At 39.6% G+C, this 21,746-nt stretch overlaps 1 protein-coding gene and 1 pseudogene across 1 annotated transcript in view; one reads left to right on the forward strand and one right to left on the reverse strand.

Annotated features, from left to right (window-relative positions):
• The first annotated feature begins 10,423 nt into the window (after positions 1-10,423).
• Positions 10,424-12,578, forward strand: LOC137802356 (olfactory receptor 4D10-like; annotated as a pseudogene).
• A 2,653-nt stretch (positions 12,579-15,231) lies between these two features.
• The window catches only part of ubl3a (ubiquitin-like 3a), a 32,273-nt gene continuing 25,758 nt past the window's right edge, over positions 15,232-21,746 (reverse strand). The window contains exons 2-5 of the mRNA XM_068601316.1: positions 21,092-21,200; positions 19,427-19,513; positions 18,004-18,081; positions 15,232-17,061 (exon numbers count right to left, since the gene is read on the reverse strand). Of these exons, the coding sequence (XP_068457417.1) occupies positions 17,009-17,061; positions 18,004-18,081; positions 19,427-19,513; positions 21,092-21,200 (327 nt within the window). The 3' untranslated portion in view covers positions 15,232-17,008. The remainder of the gene's footprint in view (positions 17,062-18,003; positions 18,082-19,426; positions 19,514-21,091; positions 21,201-21,746) is intronic.

Genomic DNA, 21,746 nt, shown 5'->3' on the forward strand with positions numbered 1-21,746 from the left:
AACTTCAAATGTCTTCCCTCTCCCTCCCTGCGTGACAATGCTTAAAACCCTTGAGTCTATTTTATGTAACCGAAACCTACACGCCCTTCACTTCAATCAGCAGCAGTTTGCAAGCTAGTAGTTTATTTCGGGAGTTGTAGCATTCATTCATTGAACAATAGCCTAAACTGTACAGACACTTACCAATCTGTATTTTGTATCTGTATTTTTCCCGCCATGGTATTGTTCCAATATTCTGACAGCTCTTGTATTACCTCGGGATGTCAATAATTAACCATTTACCTATTAGAAAGCAACCCCTATTTTCTGAAAATCAAAAGGTGGTCATACCCAGATTAAAACTGGGTTATCTACTCAACCACATGGCGAGGGTGATTTAATACAGAAACCCTTTTTGGATTACTTGTAAAAAACAATTAACATACAATATTTCCTTATGGAACATAACTTTTCTTGTGGATCCTAACTTTACACAAAATGCATCATATCTCCTCTGTACAAAGACGTATTTCAGTGTAAACTCCCTCCCTTTAATAGTGCGAGCTTGAGGGCGCCATCTAAAGCCATCCAAATGAGTTTTACAGCCTATTCAGACACAAAAAATGAGTACCGTAGCATCAGATTTGCTTGGACTAGAAATGCTCGCCCTTTTTTTGTTGAACCTTGAACGCCTCCCAAAACATGTCAGCAGGCAGAAGCAAAGCGTGCTAATCACATGTAGCATCAAGTTAACGCAACAAAATGTGATATTTTCCATAACGTGGCAAGGCAAGTTTATTTGTATAGCACATTTCAGCAACAAGGCAATTCAAAGTGCTTCACATAAAACCATGAAAAGCAGATTTAAAAACACTTAAGAAAATATTAAAACAGTCAAGAAAAATGAAAATAAAATGAAAAGCAGATTTAAAAACAATCTAGAAAACATTAAAAATACAAATAAAATTAATAAAAGTTGCAGTGCAGTTTAAGAAATAAAATGCAATAGTGAGATGCAGCAGTTGAGTCTGGTTCAATTAAAGACAACCTCAAACAGAAAAGTCTTCAAACCGGATTTAAAGGCGCTGAGGGTCTCAGCAGATCTGCAGCTTTCAGGGACCTTGTTCCATAAATGTGAAGCAGAAAAGCTGAACGCTGCTTCTCCATGTTTAGTTCTGACTCTTGGAACAGAAAGTAGACCAGAACCAGACGACCTGAGGGGTCGGGATGGTTCATAAGGTTGCAGCAGATCACAAACATACATAGGCCCAAAACCATTCAGTGCTTTATAAACCAGCAGCAGGATTTTGAAGTCAATTCTTTGTTTGACAAGAAGCCAGTGCAAAGACCTCAAAACTGGAGTGATGTGATCCACTTTCCTGGTCTTAGTCAGGACTCGAGCTGCAGCGTTCTGTATCAGCTGCAGCTTTCTGATTGACTTTTTACAGAGGACTGTGAACACACCGTTACAGTAGTCAAGTCTACTGAAGATGAATGCATGGACAAGTTTTCCCAAATCCTGTTGAGACATAAGTCCTCTAACCCTTGATATATTCCTCAGGTGATAGTAGGCTGACTTTGCAATTGTCTTGATGTGGCTGTTCAGGTTGAGGTCTGAATCCATAATTACACCTAGATTTCTGACTTGGTTTGAGGTTTTTAACATCAGTGATTGAAGCTGAGCTCTCACTTTCAATCGTTCGTCCTTGGGACCAAAAACAATAACTTCTGTTTTATCTTTATTTAATTGAAGAAAATTCTGGCACATCCAGATGTTGATTTCTTCAATGCATTTAGCCAGCCCTTGTATGGGATTATAGTCCCCTGGTGATATAGTTATGTAGAATTGTGTGTCGTCTGCATAATTATGATAGCACACTTTGTTGTTCTTCATAATCTGAGCCAGTGGAAGCATGTAGATGTTGAACAGAAGAGGCCCCAGTATTGAGCCTTGGGGAACACCACATGTCATTTTAGTCAGCTCTGATGTGTAATTAGCTACCGACACAAAGTATTGTCGGTCCTTTAAGTAGGATTCAAACCAGTTAAGTGCTGCGCCAGAGAGTCCCACCCAGACTTTCAGTCTTTCTAGTAGCATGTCATGATCGACCGTGTCTAATGCAGCACTGAGATCCAGTAACACTAAGACTGAAGTTCTGCCACTGTCTGTGTTTAAGTGGATGTCGTTAAAAACCTTAACAAGAGCAGTTTCAGTACTGTGGTGCTGACGAACGCCGGACTGGAAGACATCAAAACTGTTATCTTCAGCCAAGAAGTTGTTTAGCTGTTGAAAAATCACTGTTTCCAATATTTTACTTAAAAATGGGAGGTTTGAAATTGGCCTATAGTTTTTCAATATTTCAGGGTCTAAACTAGCCTTCTTTAGGAGTGGTTTAATAACAGCAGTTTTTAGGGCTTGTGGGAAAACACCTGACAGAAAGGATGTGTTTACAATCTGTAAAAGATCAGTGGTCATGCAGTGTGAAATGTTTTTGAAAAAGTGTGTTGGTAGAACATCTAAGCAGCAGGAAGAGGTTTTCAGATGTGTATAATATCTACTAGGCTTCTTTGGTTAATTGAGTGCAATTGTGTCATGATATTTGAATGGATGCTATTTAAAGAAGACAACAACACATATCCTGTGGTTGGTGTGGAGCCACCAACTGCTTGTCTAATTTTCTGAATTTTCTGAATTGATTGCATGCCCAGGTGGATTGGAGCGTGGCAGTTACCGACACCGGCGGGTTTGTTTGCCTGTCCACGGTAGCAAATAAGGCGCGTGTATTGTTATTGCTTTTGGTTATGATGTCAGAGAAGAAGGACTGCTTTGCATTTTTAAGTTCCAAATTATAAATTCGAAATCTCTCTTTATAGAGACCACAGTGAACCTGGAGATTAGTTTTTCGCCACCTGCGCTCAGCTTCCCGACACTCTCTTTTCTCTTTTTGGACCAGCGTGGCATTTCTCCAGGGGGATCTTTTCTGACCCGAGACAACCTTCATCGTAGTGGGTGCAATGGCATCAATAACAATTTTTACTTTAGAATTGAAGCCATCCACAAGCTCATTGACTGAGATGCAGGAGAGGGCTGGCGTAGAGGAGAACTTCTGAATGAATAGTTCACTGGTGTTTTCAGTGATGTAACGCTTTGTCACAACCTTGGTTTGGACATTTGTGTGCAAAGGAAGGAGATTGCACTCTCAAAGAAAACACAGAAATGATCAGAGAGTGCAACATCAGTCGCAGTAACCTCAGAAATGTTCAGACCTTTGGTGATAATCAGGGCTAGAGTGTGCCCTTTGTTGTGGGTGGGACCTGTTACATGCTGAGTCAGATCATAGTTATCAAGGACACCACATAGCTCTATAGACCCTCTGTCCTGGGGATTATCAACACGGATATTAAAATCACCAACAATGACAACACAATCAAAATCAATACAGATGATAGACAGCAGTTCAGTAAACTCATCAAAAAAGGTTGCACAGTATTTAGGTGGTCTGTAAATGTTGAGGAATAAAACCTGAGTAGAATTCAGAGCCACATATTCAAAGGAAGTAAAATGACCAAAAGACATCTGCTTGCATTGAAGAGACTCATTAAATAAAATAGCAACTCCACCTCCTTTCTTATGCACTCTTGTGTCACTCATAAAACTGAAGTTGGGAGGTGTTGATTCAATAAGAACAGCTGCACTGTTATCTTGGACTAACCAAGTTTTGGTTAAAAACATAAAATCAAGTTTGTGTCTAATAATAAAATCATTAATTAAAAGTGTTTTTACTGACAGAGACCTGACGTTTAATAAAGCTAAGTTTAAAGTCTTTAAAGCTCTATTTGCCCTATTTATTTGAACAGGCTGACAAGGAATAGATGTTAAATTTGATAAATTTGCAGATTTGCTAATGTTTCTCCGCATCCTCACCTTTCTATAGGTCAGGACAGGAATTGAGAGAACTAACTTCATACAGGGCCCCGACTTTTCCCGGAGATAATCAGTGGTGTCAGTAGCCTTGTAGTCCGGACCCAAACAATATCAATTCATGTCCTTATCAGGTAAGGGAGATAGAGGATGGTTGTGGAGCCGTTGTGGAGGTAGAGGAGGGGCACGACGCTTTAACTTCGCTGTTAGTGTCAAAGGACTTAGAGATAGTGGCGGAGGTCTCGCTGGAGGTGTTTTAGCACAGAAAATGGGAAGGCGGATGGGAGTGAATTTGGTTCGGGCCTTGACCAGCTCTTCCAAGCGATCAGCGAACTCCAACATAGATGTACAGCATCGTACATCTATGTATGTAAATTCTGACAGAAGTTGGGTAGTGTGTTAATAAACAAGAAAAATAAAAGTGGCCCAAGGACGACTCTTGAGGAACACCTACAGGACATTCAAAACAAGGAGACCTACCTAACAGATAGTTTGTAACAGATAATGTACTTCTAATTAGCCAGCATGTCCCTGCCTTACAATATCATCTAAGTACATGTTTTATTGTACCAGATTGTTTTATGTTGGATAAGTATGATTTGAACCAGTTAAGAGCATGGGTGGAAAAGTTGAAATGGGTTAACCTGGACAGTAATTTGGTGATCAAAAGTGTCAAAAGCTCTCTTCTAAAGCTCTCTCGATATCTAAAAAGATATCACCGACAGCGAGCCTGTGTGGTTGTTACAAGCTTCACAGCTAACTACATTGCCTTAAACTTGCATAATTTATACTAGCCATCAGGGGGCGACTCCTCTGGTTGCAAAAATAAGACTAATGGTGTGTTCACACCGAACACGTCAAGATTTCGACGCGCGTCGAGATTACATGCTTAGTCAATGCACTGCTGCGTCGAAGCTGCGTAGACACGTATTTTCCAGCGGGCAGTGCGTCAGACTCGTAGAAGCAGCACGAACAGCCCCGTTGGTTGCGGGGCGAACTCGGGTCAACGCACAAGTTGAAATTTGAAACCGGCAGTAAAAACAAACGTGTGAGTCATAGTTGCGTCAGCCAATCAGCGATGAGATGTTACTGTCGACTGGTGTCGAGAAGATTTTTGGAGCGTTTGGTGTAGACACACCATGATTGTATAGTGGTCTACAGTATGAGAAAATTACCCTTCCTCTTAGAATGTATCTTAGTAAACATTGTACACATGAGTTTATCCTCTCAATAGTTAGATTGAAGTCTTCTTAAATTCAGCATGATGATGATTTAGTGAATTATGGTCAAATTTAGAGTAAAACAGTTGATAAAGCAGGGAATGCTTGAGGGCGTGGCTACATTGTGCTTGACAGGTTGCTGTCAATCACAATTGACAAATAACAAATTACAAGAAGTTGATTTCCTCAGCAATTTCTTACCATCTTTCTAAACTGTGTTACTTTCTGCCTGAATTTTGTGTTTAACCTCTATGTATTTGTCCAATATTATAGTTTTGTTGTAAAAACGTGCCTCTCTGCTGACAGCACTCTTGTCCATGTTTGTGATTGGTCATATGCTGCAAACGCCAACCATCGAAGTGAACACTCTTCAAAATTAAATTGAGAAACACAGCTTTGTGGGAGTGCGGTTGTTCGGTTTAGTTAAGCCAGATAACCAAAAGATAACCTGGGCATGTTGAACTCGTTTTGTGATACAGGATTTAGGTTTGAATTAAACAAGTATTTAAAGTAAATATTGACATATGTATATATATATATATATATATATATATATATATATATATATATATATATATATATATATATATATATATATGTATATATATATATATATATATATTGTATGTTGCAGCTTAGCCTAACAGTATTGAGTTATTAATTATAAGCCATATTTCCCAGTCCCTACCACTGAGACTTAAAAAAGTACCATATGAAGTGTCCCAGCCCTAAATGACAGATTATCTCAAGATCTTGTTCATGCATGAGTTCCATAGGGAGCATGGGAGTCACAGGTTAATCAGTGGTGTCTAAAGCCATGAGGATGCTGTACTGGACCAACATCGCAAAACGGGAGCCAACACTTGTTCGGATTCGTCTACGCTACCAGTTGTATTCATGACCTTTGGGTACAAACCAAAAGACAAGTTCCTTCTCAGAACGTATTCAATGAAAGCTGGACGCAGACTGTTCAGCAAGCTGTTATCCATGAAGCCAGAATGAAAAAACTTTGTTTTGTTGTTTCATACATTCATACTTTCCTATTTCCTCAGGCAGGCCCCTTGAGTAAGAAGTTCACAACTAAACTGTTCTTTACTCCCTTGCTAACAACTCGGACTAATGAGGCAGTTAATGAGTTGTTAGTTGACACTGCTCTTGCAGGATGATGACATATCCAGAACAGTTAGGTAAACACTTTGTCTCAAACTGCACAGTAGAGTCAAGGGGGGGTTGTAATGTAAGGTAAGTTAGTAACAACAAGAATTGTATTGCCTCATGCCACTATAAACTTTCTGTGGCCTGGATCATTTTAACAACAAGCACAGAATGAATTATTGTTTTGTTCAACTATTGTATTACTTGTTTGTGATCTAATCTGGATCATACGAGAATAGCTGTGCGTTAAATCTGCAAAAATTGAGTAAACGCTTAAAGGCGCAAGTCAAAAAATCACTTATTCTATTCTACAGGTGTTCCTAGGACACAACTGAATTTGGGCAATGAACTGGGTTTGTACAAATTATGTAAAGGTGGGATTAACATTCATAGGGTTGAGTAAAAAAAAAAGATTGGCATACAAACCGTATTCTTATCTTGTTCAAATAACAAAATCAATTCTCATAATGTTTTGAACGATGACTAAATCAAAGGCCAAGTCAAAAATACATACATGTAAAGTACAGCTGTTCATCCCTAAAATGTGTTATAAATAATTTCCAAAAGAAGTACTTCTCTCTGTCTGTACGCATAAATGATACTTGGACATGTGTTCACAAGATCTTCATAATCAATAAAACTGCACTATGCATGTTTGGTAAGGTTAAAGCAATTTGGAGATGGATTAAACACTAACCCCTGCATTGAAGAAAGACCATTTTAAAATCCCTGGAATACTTCATTCATAATTCACATTCATTTCATCTGGCTCAGTGTGCTGTTTCTAAAATAATATTAGAATCTACTTCAGAGACTAATAAAGCTCCAGGGCCATGAGAGATTTGAACTCAAACTATTACACCTTTTCTCCGTAGGGATTTACTATTAAGCTATTGTCGCCAAATAAATGAAATTAGCTCCCTGGGTATATTACAGGTGTTCAGAATGTCCCACGGAGAGAAATACTTAACAAAGATGGCAAAATGACGGTATGCATCCTCTGCCGGAGGCCTGCAGGGAACAGTTTATTCCACTATTTCAAATCCTGCAAAAAACTAATAAAAAAAAGCTTTCAAATTAGCCTCTTGAGGGAATCAACTACATATATAGTGAGGCTAAGTACTGATTTTATTCTTCATCAATTTATCTTTCAATAAATTTGTTCAATAAATCCATCGACAAAATGTCGGAATAAGATGAGTTGCCTGTGCAGTTGATAAATTAGTTTATAAATTACTTAAAATGACAGATATATTTTATGTCACTCAACAAAACTATTCATTTCAGTAATTGTAAGATATACTTTAGACTGTCCTTAACTACAAACTGTCAACTCTCGAGCAAGGGGACTCAGGGGGATTCCACCACAATGGCCCTGCACTTCCTCATTTGCCCTCATGAGAGAACTGTTTTTCTCCTCCTGTTTCCCAGAGGACAACAGTCTTCCTTAAACATGTTATGACCAAACTGACTAATTGATCCTGAGAGTGTTCGGTCCCCAAAACACAGTCACAAATATTTATCACACAAAACAATGCAACTTATTGTTGTGAAAGTACTTTTGTCTCTGTAAGTCTTGTTAGCTGTATTTTTTATATCTTTAGCAACGTGGTTCAGTTTGTAGTGAAATCAGTCATCATATTAAACCTAATAAGGCAGCTTCTGTCCTTTTTAGGTACTCCATTTGACTATTTGGAGACCTCTTCAGCTCAAGCGCTTCTCACTTGCTGGCAGATCTCTTACTCTCCATTCAGGCTCTCTGGTCAATTCATAATCATACAGCGCAGCGTCAGCATTATTGTGCCTCATAAACTGTATTAAAAAAATAAAAACTATGTGAACGGCATCTGGATGAGCCGACACACAATATGAAGTGAGAACAAGAGTGATTATTTATTGATACAATGTCAACTTCCTTTTTGAGAAACGAATGAATTTGTCACACACTTTTTCTGAGTCTACTCTTCTTTTTTTTGAAAATATGTTTTATTGATTTCCACAGTTTTTATCCCACCTGGGAAGAGGATTCACACATGTCTGAGGACAATCACAGATTGAAATTTGGAACCTCATTCCTGACCCCAACCACACACCACCACCTTAAGCCAAATAATGCACAAGTTGGGTCCGGGTCAAATTGAGTTCCAAACATCTCACTATAAGCTTTAAAAATACTTGTCCAAAAGGTGGAGCGTTAAGTCAAAACATGTGTAACAGGTCTGCTGGCTGACCTTCACACCAAGTAAGGACATAACGGATCAGAGTTAGGGTACATTTTTGCCAGTGTAGCGTTAGTGTAATGAGCCCTGTGTACCACTTTTAGCTGTATCAAGTTGTGTTTAGCGGATGTAGATGATGTATATATCAAGTCTGAAATAGAGTCCTATTGGTCATTTGTTATAGCCACTCCAAGATCTGAATCCCAGGCCATTCTTAAATTATCCAAGGAGTGTGGGTCAATATTGTTAATAAGCTTGTAAGTTTGGGATATCAACCCTCTACTGAATCTACTCTTCTGATGTACAGAATATAATTTTTGGTATTTTACAGAAGAACTAGATGTCCAGAGCAGGGCTGTGATATGTGTAAATTATGCCATTTTTATTCAACGATTGAGAATTTGGTTTTTGGTTTTTAAACTTTTTCTGAATTTATCCATAGTGGTTAGAATAATGGTCCAAAAAGTCAAAACATTTTCTTGAGGGTGGAACCCCTATCCCAAAATAGTATCTGTCGTTTACTGTAGGAATTCAGATTGTATCTCTTGATCATGCTTTATAAAAACAAGCATCCTGACTGGAACACCGCTCCTATAACCAGAATGAATCTCTCACACGTCTCAGCTCTGCATGCAGGCTGGTGTTCATTCCAGGCCGTAGGAAACCTATAGTATGTTATAGAGTAGAGTATTGTAGATCTACTATAGAAGATGCATAGGCCAAGCATTATAATATAACAACGAAATCACAAATGATTATGACACTGTAGACTATAACTTAAAGAATAAATAAATCAAAAGGAATAAGTGGAGAGCCACCATGTGAATGAGGGGAGTAGTGGCACCCCTCAGTGGGCAGCATTCACATAACAGCCCTGCGCTCCTTAGCACAGGGCCCTCACCACACTAAAAAAACACTAAACTTGCACTTAAACCAGCATGTTTAAAATTATAATCTCACTCATATTTAGTCGACTGTCATGAGTAGGCCTATATTGAGTACACAGTATACTGACGACTGTGTATTTTCTTCTGCACTCGGTTATAGTTTGGTTCTTTCCAAGTCAGTGGCGTCCCTGGGCTAAAATATTTGGGGCTAAAGCCCCGGATGTTTTTAATCAGCCCAGAATATTAATTTTCAAGAGTGCAAGTTAACGCAGATATACTGTACAATACAAATGTTTAAAGTAACACTACAGACAAATAAACGAGGAAAAAAAAATGTAAAGAGTACATTAATAAACCTGAAGTACAAGAAACAAAGACAGTAGGTAGAGTTAAGGCAGAGACCTGAGACCTGTAAGAGTTACAAGTATTATGTTAAAGAGTATGTTATGTCAAATAATGTTAAAGAATATGTAAAGAATAAATACATATGAGTATGTAAAGAGTATTAAATGTACAAAGTAAAACAATGTAAATACTGTACATGACAAGATGCATGGTTCATTAAACATCTCAATGTTTACTGTTGCTGAATGGTTGCTGTTGGTATGTTCAACATGATTAATGGGGCTTTTCTGTGCGTGGGCTACTGAGGGAAGTTTGTGAAAATTACTAGCCTATTTGGTGTGAACTTATAACCATGAAATGCCTCAATTCAATTATTCAATTCAGTCCAGAAGAGTGGGTACCTGTAGGGTATGTGGAGAGTGTTTCTATGTCTAAAAACTTCCGCGCGCGCATCTGCTGCACTCTTCTGGGCTTAGCCCCGGATGTGTCAAAATCCTAGAGACGCTCTGTTCCAATTCAATCCAAAATGTAGCCAACTAGACAGATTTCCTTGTATTTAAATGAAAGCGATATTGCATTCTAACTTTACTACACCAACATTTGTCCTATGTTTACTTTTGGTAGAGGCTAAATAGTAAAGTAGAGGGTACACTGTATTTTCATGAAGTCCACATTGTTCAACTGTAGTCTATCGCGATGCTACGTGGTTTACAGGTAAAGGTATCACAACAAACTGACTTTGTGTCAGTCCTACTTAGGTTTTGAGAAAAGTCATTGGGATTTATTAAAAAAGAGGATACAGTTGTTATGGTCCAGTTATTGGACAACTGGAGTTTGCTTTTTTTTTGTTGCTTCTGCTGATACAGCATTGTACTAACATACTGAATGCTTTCTGCCTGTCAAAAACTTTTTATAATACTGAGAGACTGCTTCTTGTGTAGGTCTCTCAAACTCTGTGACAAATAAAATCGCTCTCGTTCATGTGCTGTCCAGACGCCTACCTGCCTGACTCTGCTCCAGTAAGTTTCAGGTCGATGAGAACTGCACCCGGTGTCAGAGTTTGTTATTGTTGGCTTTCTACATCTCCAGATGAAGTATTTTGACCTGGCAGCGTGGAACTTCTGATTCGTCGAGTCTATGTGATCACAGTGGCGGGCGACCTTCTGCTGTTGGTGTTGTCTGCTTTGGAGCACAGTCTCCAGAGGCCAATGTACTTGGGGTGTTTGTGTTAGATTTAATACATCGTCAGGATCTAGTATATTAGCTATTGCTTTTATTAATGAACAAAATATTACTCCAGACAGTCATATTTAAAACATTCAAAATACACATTGATGATCTCACTGATTGTACAAATTATTGTGGTTGACCTTGAACACAATGGGCAGGTGAGGATTAAACCAAATATTGGGGTGAAAATCAGCCCAGTTTTGTCGCCAGTAACTGGTGTGAAGGATTTCAGGTTGAAGAGAGGGGAACATGAATCAGTCTGCCCTTTAAATCCACTGTTTATGCATTCAAGTGTGACATGGCGTCATCGGTTTTAAAATGAAAATGATCCTGAAAGTGTACGTGTTCTTCTCCATATAAAATAGTTGTGGATTTTACTGCCTGCTTTCCTCTCACGTGAAAAGAAACTATTTGATCAGTTGAACCTCTGCACCCTGAAATATGACAAAAACTAATTATACTTGTTTTACGCCCACTCTTCAGAGATCTGTTGTGGAGGACAAACATCACATGACAGGCTTCACTCTCTTCTGCTGGGAGGTGGGTGGCACACATATTTTCTGACATTAGCACTTTAAACTTCACCATGATGTCATTTAGTGGGCCCAACCAAACCATACAATCCTTCTGCGACACCACGAAACAAGTCAACACCGCCTTTGCTGGAGCAATGTTTATTCTTAATGGTCGTTCATCATCTTCTCCTGCACATGTCCAATGGGCAGGTGAGGTTCACCTCGTTCTATTCAAAGATAATGGTGTAGTTTTACATGTGGCATGTTTGTTAGATTCAAACTGGGTTCAGCTGTAATTTAAGTTGTCTGAGAGAAAACCGGACTTCTACATATCCTCGTGACTCTGTTTAAAGTATAATCCATGGCAGGAAGTGTTTTGCCAATCACAGGTCATTTCAGAGACGGGGATTTCCATTGGCAACAACAGCCTACACTGAAAAGCAACCCAAACAAAGGAAGATAGACGTGTCAAAAAGAGAATCTGGGATAGAGAAAAAGTGTTGTTCATAGTTTAGCTGTCTCATAACTGCAGCTAAAGATGCCGCGGTACGAGTTGCAAAGACAACAGGACAGTGATTCTCATAGAAACACCGCTGTGCAGCAGCATCAAGGTCACAAATACGATCAGGATGATTAAAACTAATGACTGGTAATTGTACAGGTTACTGTATGAAGCGTTTGCTCATCCGGTAGGAGGGGCTGAGGACAGATGCCAAAAATAAACTGCCGACCCCTACTTCAAACCAAGCACCTTCCTTCTAAAATAGACACATATTTTCTGTCTTTTCATCCTATTATTATTATATAACTTCCTTGAACAAAAATCTGCTGTTCCCCTCAGGGCAGGATTAAGACGTTCTCTACCTAAACCACCCAGAGCTGCATCATTTCTTTCTACTACATACGTTTTTACGTCTTCTCTCACCTGACAATGACCCCTGACAAGTGTATCGTCACCCTCATACACTCTTCTACCGCCGCTGATCCACCCGATTATTGATTGTCTGACAACAAGGGAGATCAAGCAAATCTTGACACGAGAGGTGACAGTGCATTACGCCTCTACGAAATGTGGCCAAACTGTCAATGTCACCAAATCAAACTGACAAGGGATCTGTGATTTAGATTATACAAAATAAATTGGGTTCAGGTTAGGGTTGGAAAATCAAGGCATAGGTCAATCAGTTATGTTATTGCAAACTGAACAGTTAAGGTGTACAACACTGTAGGAAGAGGGTGAGTTTGGGGTTTTGGACTCACAGTCACAGATGATATTTACATGGTTTGAGGCACCATATTTCCTGAGTCATCATTTTGCAGCAAAATATGGCTGCTAAGGTTGGACATTGTAGATGTTGTCTCGTATTGACAATATTTCCATCCCCTTCAAAATCCCACAGAGAGAGAAACTGCAGACATATCAGATATAGCTTGTCATAAACAAAACAGAATGCACATTTTGCACATAAATGTTACACAAAAGAGAAGCAAAATTCCTTTAAAGGAAATGTCCTTTCCATGCAGAAATGTACCGTAGTGAAGTAATCTATAATCATGTTTTTTGAGTGTCAAAACAGAAAGAAAAAAAAAAACACATTTGACGCCATCGCTGTCCATTCTCTAAATATTATATTGACTTTTATGTAAAGTTATAGAAGGTTCCTAAATATTTTTTACTTGAATCGTCCATCGAATATAACATATGCCACTCGATGGAATATTTAATCCAGAGCACCATCCTCTATTGTTCATTTACAGCAATGGTGGTTAATGTTGCTATGCAGGTATTTTGCCAGAAGATGGCGACATCCTCAAACCTGACATGTGGGTCAAGCACAGATGACAGAAAATCATATCTTGCCATGCTATGTGGCTTATGTTTAGTAGATGTTATCCCATAATTATATGTGGATGAGCTTCCTCATAACCTGACTGCCTCATTTTACACTGTGTTGTAGTCGCTCATGTCATCTGTTATTCTTGTTTACAGTCGAGCTGTACACTTAAATGTCACTGTTGCTAATAATATCACCTCTGAAAAATGGTTACTCATGCGGTCTCACACACTACCTTTGAAACAATAACGTGTCTGCGTAAAGAGACTGGTGTATTGTTCAGAGGCCGGGCAGCAGCAATACTGAGTGGTTCAATGTCACGCAAACAGAATCTGAGTGGTACTACTGTAACCACAATCCTCTCTGTCTGCATTTAGACCCTTCAAACTGTGTGTGTGTGTGTGTGTGTGTGTGTGTGTGTGTGTGTGTGTGTGTGTGTGTGTGTGTGTGTGTGTGTGTGTGTGTGTGTAAATGCCAGGAGAATAGTTGCATTCATGTCCCAGTGTGGACACAGCATGATTGCAAGGAGGGGATGAAAACAGGGAGGAGACTACACAGGAGTTCACTGAAGGCAACAGAAGTCCAGTCACAGAAACAGCCGTCATCTTTTGATAAAATAACACTCCCCTCATACTATGCTGCCTTGTCACAAACTTAGTTGATATTTAAAGACTTTTAATCTCATGTTTCTTTAATTGAAAACATTTTCATTTGTAATGTAGCATCTCTTGTTCGTTCACTGTGACATTAGCAAACTATTTGGGGTAAAACACATCTAAAAAAGGGCTGTCAGGGTGTGAGGATGAACTGTACTCTGTTCTTCCTGCTGCCCTTTGGCCAACTGACTGTTGTGTAAACTGGACAAATTACTAAACAACCTCACATGGTTGTCACAAAAAAAATGATGCAATTACATTTTATTCTTTCTTGCATTGAAGACTTTATAAGGTTGTCATCTCGGTTGAATGTTGAGAAAGCTTGTAGTAAGCAATCTCTTCCCCGACAAGCTTTGGTAAGCTTCTGATTCTCTTTCATGTAAATTGACTGTCAAGAACTCTTAACTGACAAGCAACAATTTAAACATTTAAGTTGGTGTCACAAGTACTTGTCAACCACCGTCAGAATCAATTGACAGCCAACCCACAAGAAAGAGTCCTACGCACCCTGCTGCACGGCACAGTTACTCAAGCTCTACTTATACTTTTGAGTTACTTGTACTTTGCTTGAGTACCTTTATCGTTTCATTAAGTTATACTTCTATTCCATTACATTTCACCTTGAACTGTACTTTTTACTTCACTACTTGTATCTGACAGCAAGAGTTGTTTTCCACACAGCACACAATAATTTTGTGATGGGAAATGTACTCAGATATTTTTACTGTTGTGAGATGATGAACGGTGCAGGAAAGAAAGAAAAAGACAATGTTCTGCTGGACAGATTTGCAATAGTTTCTCTACTTTTTGCTTCTTAAAAAAAGGGGGTAAGAAAGATGCTAAAAACATGAGGGGGTCACCTGGAGGGGGTCAAAAAGTGCAGAAAGGATAATAAATCAATAGGATGTATACAAAACATATATGTGATTACATACCACTATTCTCAAAGAGGTCATTTTGCACAGCGAGAACTTTTTGTACATTTTACAGACCCCGCTGTACTTTAACTTACGACTCAAGTTACTCAACGACACATCAATGGTGAATAACTCTTATATGTGTGTTATGTGTGTAAAGATAAACACAGGCCTTAGCCTAACTTTGGACAGGCTCTTTCATGACTCAATGTACTGACAGTTTCCCAGAAGACTATCAAGGATTATTTAGCAGAAATACTTCCCAGTCCATTTCCATGTAGTCGTCAGGTAAGACTTCAGATCGCTCGTCAAAGTCAGGTGGATTCACAAATTCAGTCATGACAAAAGGCAACGCATTTGAATAACCTTTATTTAGTTTACAGATGTATTCCATTTTGGAGTTTGGAGGGGGGAGAGAGAGCATTAGTGCTATTTACAATTGGTTTGAAAACGTTTAGCTCTGTACAGATTTGAACCCTGATCAATATAAACAATATATCTTTTTAAGACCTAGTGCTGTTATAAAGCAATTCTTTAAAGCAAAAAAAACAAAAAAAACAAAGACAAAAAGGATTACATTAAATTATAAACAAATGAAAAAATAAGAATAAAAATACAGTCCGTTGATGATTAGGGAGGTTTTGCTGCTGTTAAGCACAAGACATCGTCAGCGAGTGACTGTGAACTGGCTAGAAGCTAACCGAACACACAATCATAGACTAAACACCAATATACTGTATATCAACAAGATTAGAGTGATCATGTTCTATATAAGATTCATATTAAATATACTCTACACGTTACCATAGTTTGGAACATTACTTCCATTGGAAAAATATAAAATAAAACAATAAAACTTTTTATACATTTTTATTAATCGGATGAAGGAGCACATGCTTCGGTTGTGCAAACTGGACTTATTAATGCTGAGAGAGAGAATTAAAGAGAGTAAGAGTAAGCAAATTAAGACAAATAAGGAACATTGTCCTTCCGAATTAATTCCCTGCTTAGACAGCAATTTGTCAGAGAGATCCTTCACAACACTGTTTAGAAAGAAAGGAGCACAATGAGTCCTCGAAGAAAGAGACGGAGGGATGGTGCATCAGGGAGGGAAGAAAACTGACATGACGTTTTATTAATCACAACACTAGTCGGTCAGTAATATGCATGGACTGTCAAAACACAGTCACAAATGTCATGGACAAACAAATAACCAAAACAAGATCACCAACATTGGTTGTTTCTCTATTTGTTTGTTTGTTAGGCTTTGTTTGGCTAAGAATATGATGACTAAAAGACGCAGGACAGAGCTCTGCAGACAGAAAGGAATAATTCATCTCCTGTGACCTTTAAGGGCACATGCAGAGGAGGGCAGTAAAAAGGACACCGGGGTGTTTATATACGTCTATGTGTCCTGCTTTGAGTTCTCTGATCAGGCACGTCTGAGCTTCGTCTGCTGCACCGAGGGAAGTCACACAAGCACATATGGTTGGATCTGTAGACAGGATGTCATAGAGAGTGTGTGTGTGTACGTGTGTGTGTGTGTGTGTGTGTGTACGTGTGTGTATGTGTGTTGACGAGTTGTTAGTGGTTAAAATTCTCAGCGGTCTGTATGAGAAAACAAGGCCACACACACAAACTGGGCACTGCATTACTATGACAACCAGCTAGCATAAGGAGCTTTTAACAGACCGGCTGAGGATGGTTAGAGACGATGTTTCATGTATTGCACGCACACGTGTGTGTGTGTGTGTGTGTGTGTGTGTGTGTGTGTGTGTGTGAAGGCTTAAAAAGTTGTGCATCAAGATAAAAATAACAACAAAAAAACCCACATGCAAATCCACTTCCGTCCACTAATTTTCAATTATGACAACAAAAAAAAGAAAGTAGAACAGAGGAATCAACTCTAATGTTAATCAATTTCCTGCTCCCAGCTCTGTGTCTTGAATTAGCCTGAGCCTGCTGTCTTTCTATATGTGTGTGAAAGGTGAAAAACAAAAGAAGCAGAGTGTATGTGTTTGTCGGTATTCATATCCGCATTGTGGACAAGTTTCAGGACAGGAAAAACTCAGTAGGTCCAGGATGTTGAGGGCGAGAACAGGTGAGAGGATGGATGGCCGCCGTGTATTCACAGAATGACACAGCAGTTACTCTCCCCAGTCTTCTCTCTATTCCTCTGACCTGAAAACACACACGCACACATCAACGTCATCATCAAGACAAACATACTCGGGCAGCGTCATCATCCGACAAGGTGCGATGTTGACGTGCAAGCACACATTCCTGCTAGATGACTTTATAGTGTGAGCGCTGCACTTCAACTGTTTACCTCGCGACTGTTGCAGTTAAAGATAAGCCGTCAAATCCTGTCGAATAGTTTTGGTGTTTGATAAGCCTTTAAACTTGTGGATACGTGACTCAAACTGGTCTTTCTGGATTTAATTTTATGTCTCGCCGATACCTGAAGCAACACGCTCACTTTGTTTTTCTGTTAGACCAGCGTAACTTAGACGGTTTCATAAAAACAAACACTGAATGCTTAAAAATCTGTCTTCAAACTTCCGGATAAATCCCAGAATCAAGACCTCCGTTTCTATTTTAACAGTCGGGGACGCCGACAAACGATTCTTTCTTCAATTGCAACTGTCAAACGAGGGCGTGCTAATAATGTTGTAGCGCAAGAAATGTGTTTTTCCAGATTATTTGACAAACACAAACACACGTAAAATGAACTAAATCTGCATTTTACCTTATCTTACTTTGGGCTTGTTACACAGAACGAAAAGCAAATTGATGATAGTCAATAACTAGAGCACTTGTGTGACCTCAGATGTCCCTCTGAATGACTATTTGTTAGGTTGAAGTCTGTGTCTCTATGAAAACAGAGCTTCCGCTACACATTCACAAACAGGAGGCCTGTCAGCGAATATGATTTATATCAGCTGTATATTCTACACAGTGTGCTGTATCTTGGGGATACACTTAAAGGGGGGCAATTATTTGCACCAGTAGCTGTTTCTAAAACAGAAGCCATGTGTAGAGATATATAATGGCTGGGAGCAGAACATTTAAAGTTGCTCAGCGTGTGAAAAGACCCACTGAAAGGAAAGAAGGGCCGGTTACCTTGGGAATTTGGCTCAGGCAAAGTCTCTCTGGCAACTAAATGCATCACTGTGGTCTTCCCCAAGGGCAGTTTGAGAGCTAGCGGGGGAGAAGAGAGAGAGAGAGAGAGAGAGAGAGAGAGAGAGAGAGAGAGAGAGAGAGAGAGAGAGAGAGAGAGAGAGAGAGAGAGATGCAAAGGTTATTCAGTGAGAAACAACATATCTCTCTTCACAAAGTCATTTACAAAATAATAATAAACTCTGGCTCAGGTCATTTAAATGCATGATAATAATACCTTTGCAGGTCAGAAATGAGCCTGAAATAACTTAGCAAGCTCTTCAGAGAAAAGAACTGTTTTAAATGCATTCACTTTTAATAGGGCCGGGAGATGAATCAATATGTGTTTCAGTGACGTGATCATATGTTATTTATGTTGTCTGAATCAATGGTTGTCCGAGTTAGTTATTGACAAATCTCTTTTTTCAACGGGAAGAGTTTCAGCTGAAATTGGAACACAGCAATTGCTTTAAACGTCACAGATTTGTTAAGTATTTGCCTTATTGCTAACTACTGCATATCCAGATCAAAAATGTCCTATTTCAACCATACATCCATGTCTTTCTTTAAACTTTACAACGCAAAAATACTGTTACTTTAATGTTACTGATTTTTATTCCCACATTAAAGTAAATGTATGGCTCTAGGGCATTCTACCCATGTATTATGTTTATACTTTGTAATGTCAAAAGTAGCACTAGTCATAATGTGATATTTGATAGAAAAAAATACAATATAAAAGCTGCTACAACTTGATCTACACACTGAATCGTAGGTAATATCTGTAACTCCCCAAGACTGCTCGTCAATCACGTGTTGCGTGCCTTCACGCGTCTGTATTTGCATTTCAAAACCACTGGGAGTTTTGGCTCGACTTTAAGAGGATTCTGTGTCATCGTGCAAACACATTAAACCAAAGATAAGAGAATTATCAGATAGATGGCAGTAATAGGATGAGTGTAAAAGGGTTAGGCACGGCCTTAGCCCTATTAACCAAACAAAACACTCGTCAAATCTAAATTGGGTTAAGCGGACTCAAAAGCCGAAAAGGCAGGAGAAGTGAAGTGGGCTGCTGTCCCTTTTTTTTTTTGCTTCACACCCCTTCCTTTCGTCTCTTCTTTGTGCTGCTTCAGGTCTAAGCTGAGGCCCGTCCTGCCTCTATCCTGCCCAATCTCTCTGCCCTCTTTTTCTGTATTTCCTCTCTCCTCCCTCTCCGTCAAAGCAGACTTGTCCGGAGCACTGAGGCACCTCTGTTCTGCCGCTCGGGAAAAAGATGAGAACAGCAAAGAACTTTCCAGCAACACACAGTTGTGATTTTGTGTGCATGTCTATGAGCACATGAGGTTATGTTTTTTTTTGGGGAGGTGTACTTTCTGTGTTTTCTCACCTCCTAGTGTTACGTTGCCATGTAGAAACCGGCCCTGGTAGATCAGCCTCAGGATGTTAGGACTGCTGACCTGCTCTTCCTCCCAGTCTGAAAGGAAAAAAGGGAGCGAGTTAAATAGAAACATCGACATGGAGAAAGCTGCAAAGACACGTCTGCTTTATTTCATTCATTTCTGCTTATCTCTTCATATTTGACCTCTTTCTCGAAAAGTATTATTGTTGTCTAATCTACTCTCTATAAATGAGTATTCTTCAGAAAACACAATAAATTAAATCAGTTTTTTTTTAAACATTACTAATAAAGATTGCCCAGACCTGAGGTGCTCGTCTTGATCTGCGTCAATATAAAAGACTGTAAATCGTGTAGTGACAGCAAATCACTGAACACAGTCATTGCATGCCGAAAGACAGAGAGACCATCAACAACCGCACTCAAGATATTTTAGGACATTTTGGGCCTGTAGTTAAGATCATTGTATATAGAACGTATGACATGTGGGCTTCGAGGGACGCACTACAGACTGTGAGAAACAAGAAAAGCAAAAGAAGAACATGAGGTGTGGCTTCGGAAGAGCCACGGACAAAAGTGAAGGCATTAAATGAGAGAGAAAACAGTGGGGGGAGTTACACAGCAGCAGCATCTGGCCACCAGATGTTTGTCTCCAGCTAAGCGGAGGGTGTCGGTGCTGACGGAGGGCCTGCTCCGGGTCTCACAGGGTTCAGATCTGTTGTCTTGGGGGAACACTGCACGCTTGCAAAACCAACAGATTCTCCTTGAGTTTTTCCTTTCACCCATGAGTCCATCAGGATAATTTATAGTTTTTCATGGCTGCGGGCTTCTTCAAAATTGGATTAGAGTCACAGCCCCGTGGGAAAAGCAGATTTGAAGGTGTCGGAAGGTCAATTCTAGCCCTCGTGTAGAAGCAGTTAGGAAGTGGGTGTATTAGAGCAAAGGAGGTGGCTGTACTGCGATCTCACATTCCAGTATGCAATGATAATCAGGCAGAAAGGAGGAGCGCACTCTAATTACCCGACACCAAAGAATGGGCACGTTCCCACAATGCAACATAGACCTACACGCAAGTAATTAGCAGCGGCTTTAAACGGGAAGTCAGCTCTCTGCATGCAGAGCGTAGCCCCTCAGCTGCCTTCATCGTTAATGTTTGAAACAGCCCCGATAAGTCTGATCACCTGGTTTCCAAGTGCATTAGCAGCTAAATTGTTTGCAATTATAGCTTATGCAAACACACTGCAGCTGTGTTGATGCAATCATTTGATTTCTAACCAGATAACACAACATGGGCCAGTTTTATTTATGTGCAGAATGTGGAAAAATAGCAAATCCCAATATGTTAAACTCAAGCTCACATACCAACATCGGATCAGAAGTCAGTTGAATCAGCATCAGACTTCTCCACCACATGGTGTGGCAATGAGTTTATAGACGTCTGATGGGATGCAGTTCAATGGTGCCCAAAAGTAGGCATGCAAGACTTTTTAAATAAGAGCGAAGAGTTACAAATACATCAATGTCTGAGTGGAGAAATTACATGTCTGGATCACCTCAGGATGATTTTATTGGCTTCAATATGTAACTACTGCTGCATCATCCATCACCTGCCATGGCCAGTAACAATCAGTGAGGTATCTAAATGGAGCTACTCACCCATCGGCCAGTTGTCATAGACGTGTTTGGCAATGTCCGCCGCCGAGTCGTTGGGAGAGAAGAGGAATTCTTTCGTCTTCCCGCTGACTAAAATGAGCCGCAGGTTTATCTGCAACACAGATAAAATAAAAAAAAAGATATGTCTGTCAGAGCTTTATATGAGAAACATCAAATGAAACACAACACAAGCCACCGTCATGTGTCACATTTAACACAGTGAAACTCAGGAGGCACACAGGTTGAAGTGAAGTAATTTAATAGGGAACAGGAGAAGGATATGAGGACCCTGAGGAGTGTCCTTCCGCAGGATTAACTCCCAGCTGTCTCGCCGACTTCCTCCCCGCCTTTCTCTCATCCCTCTCGCTCTCTGTTTCTTTGTCTTTGGCTCACAATTCTGTCACGCTTGTCACCTTCTCACCTTCACCACTCAGGATCCAGATGATTTATTTTGCCCTGTTTCTTTGAGTGGAGTTGAAACTCTAGGTAAAACAGTTTGAACATATACTATCATTTCACTTATACTATCATAGGTGAAAAAGAAAACATTTAGTTGTCAAATTGTTTAATTTTTGTATTGCATTTCAAAGTTTGTTTTAGTATTTAAGAAACGTTGTAGACGATTAAAATCTTCTGGTTTGCGGACATAAAGGTAACT

Source organism: Clinocottus analis, unplaced genomic scaffold (assembly GCF_023055335.1).
Source record: "Clinocottus analis isolate CAN_PGR_092001 unplaced genomic scaffold, fCliAna1.0.p SCAF_5, whole genome shotgun sequence".
NCBI lineage: Eukaryota > Metazoa > Chordata > Actinopteri > Perciformes > Cottidae > Clinocottus > Clinocottus analis.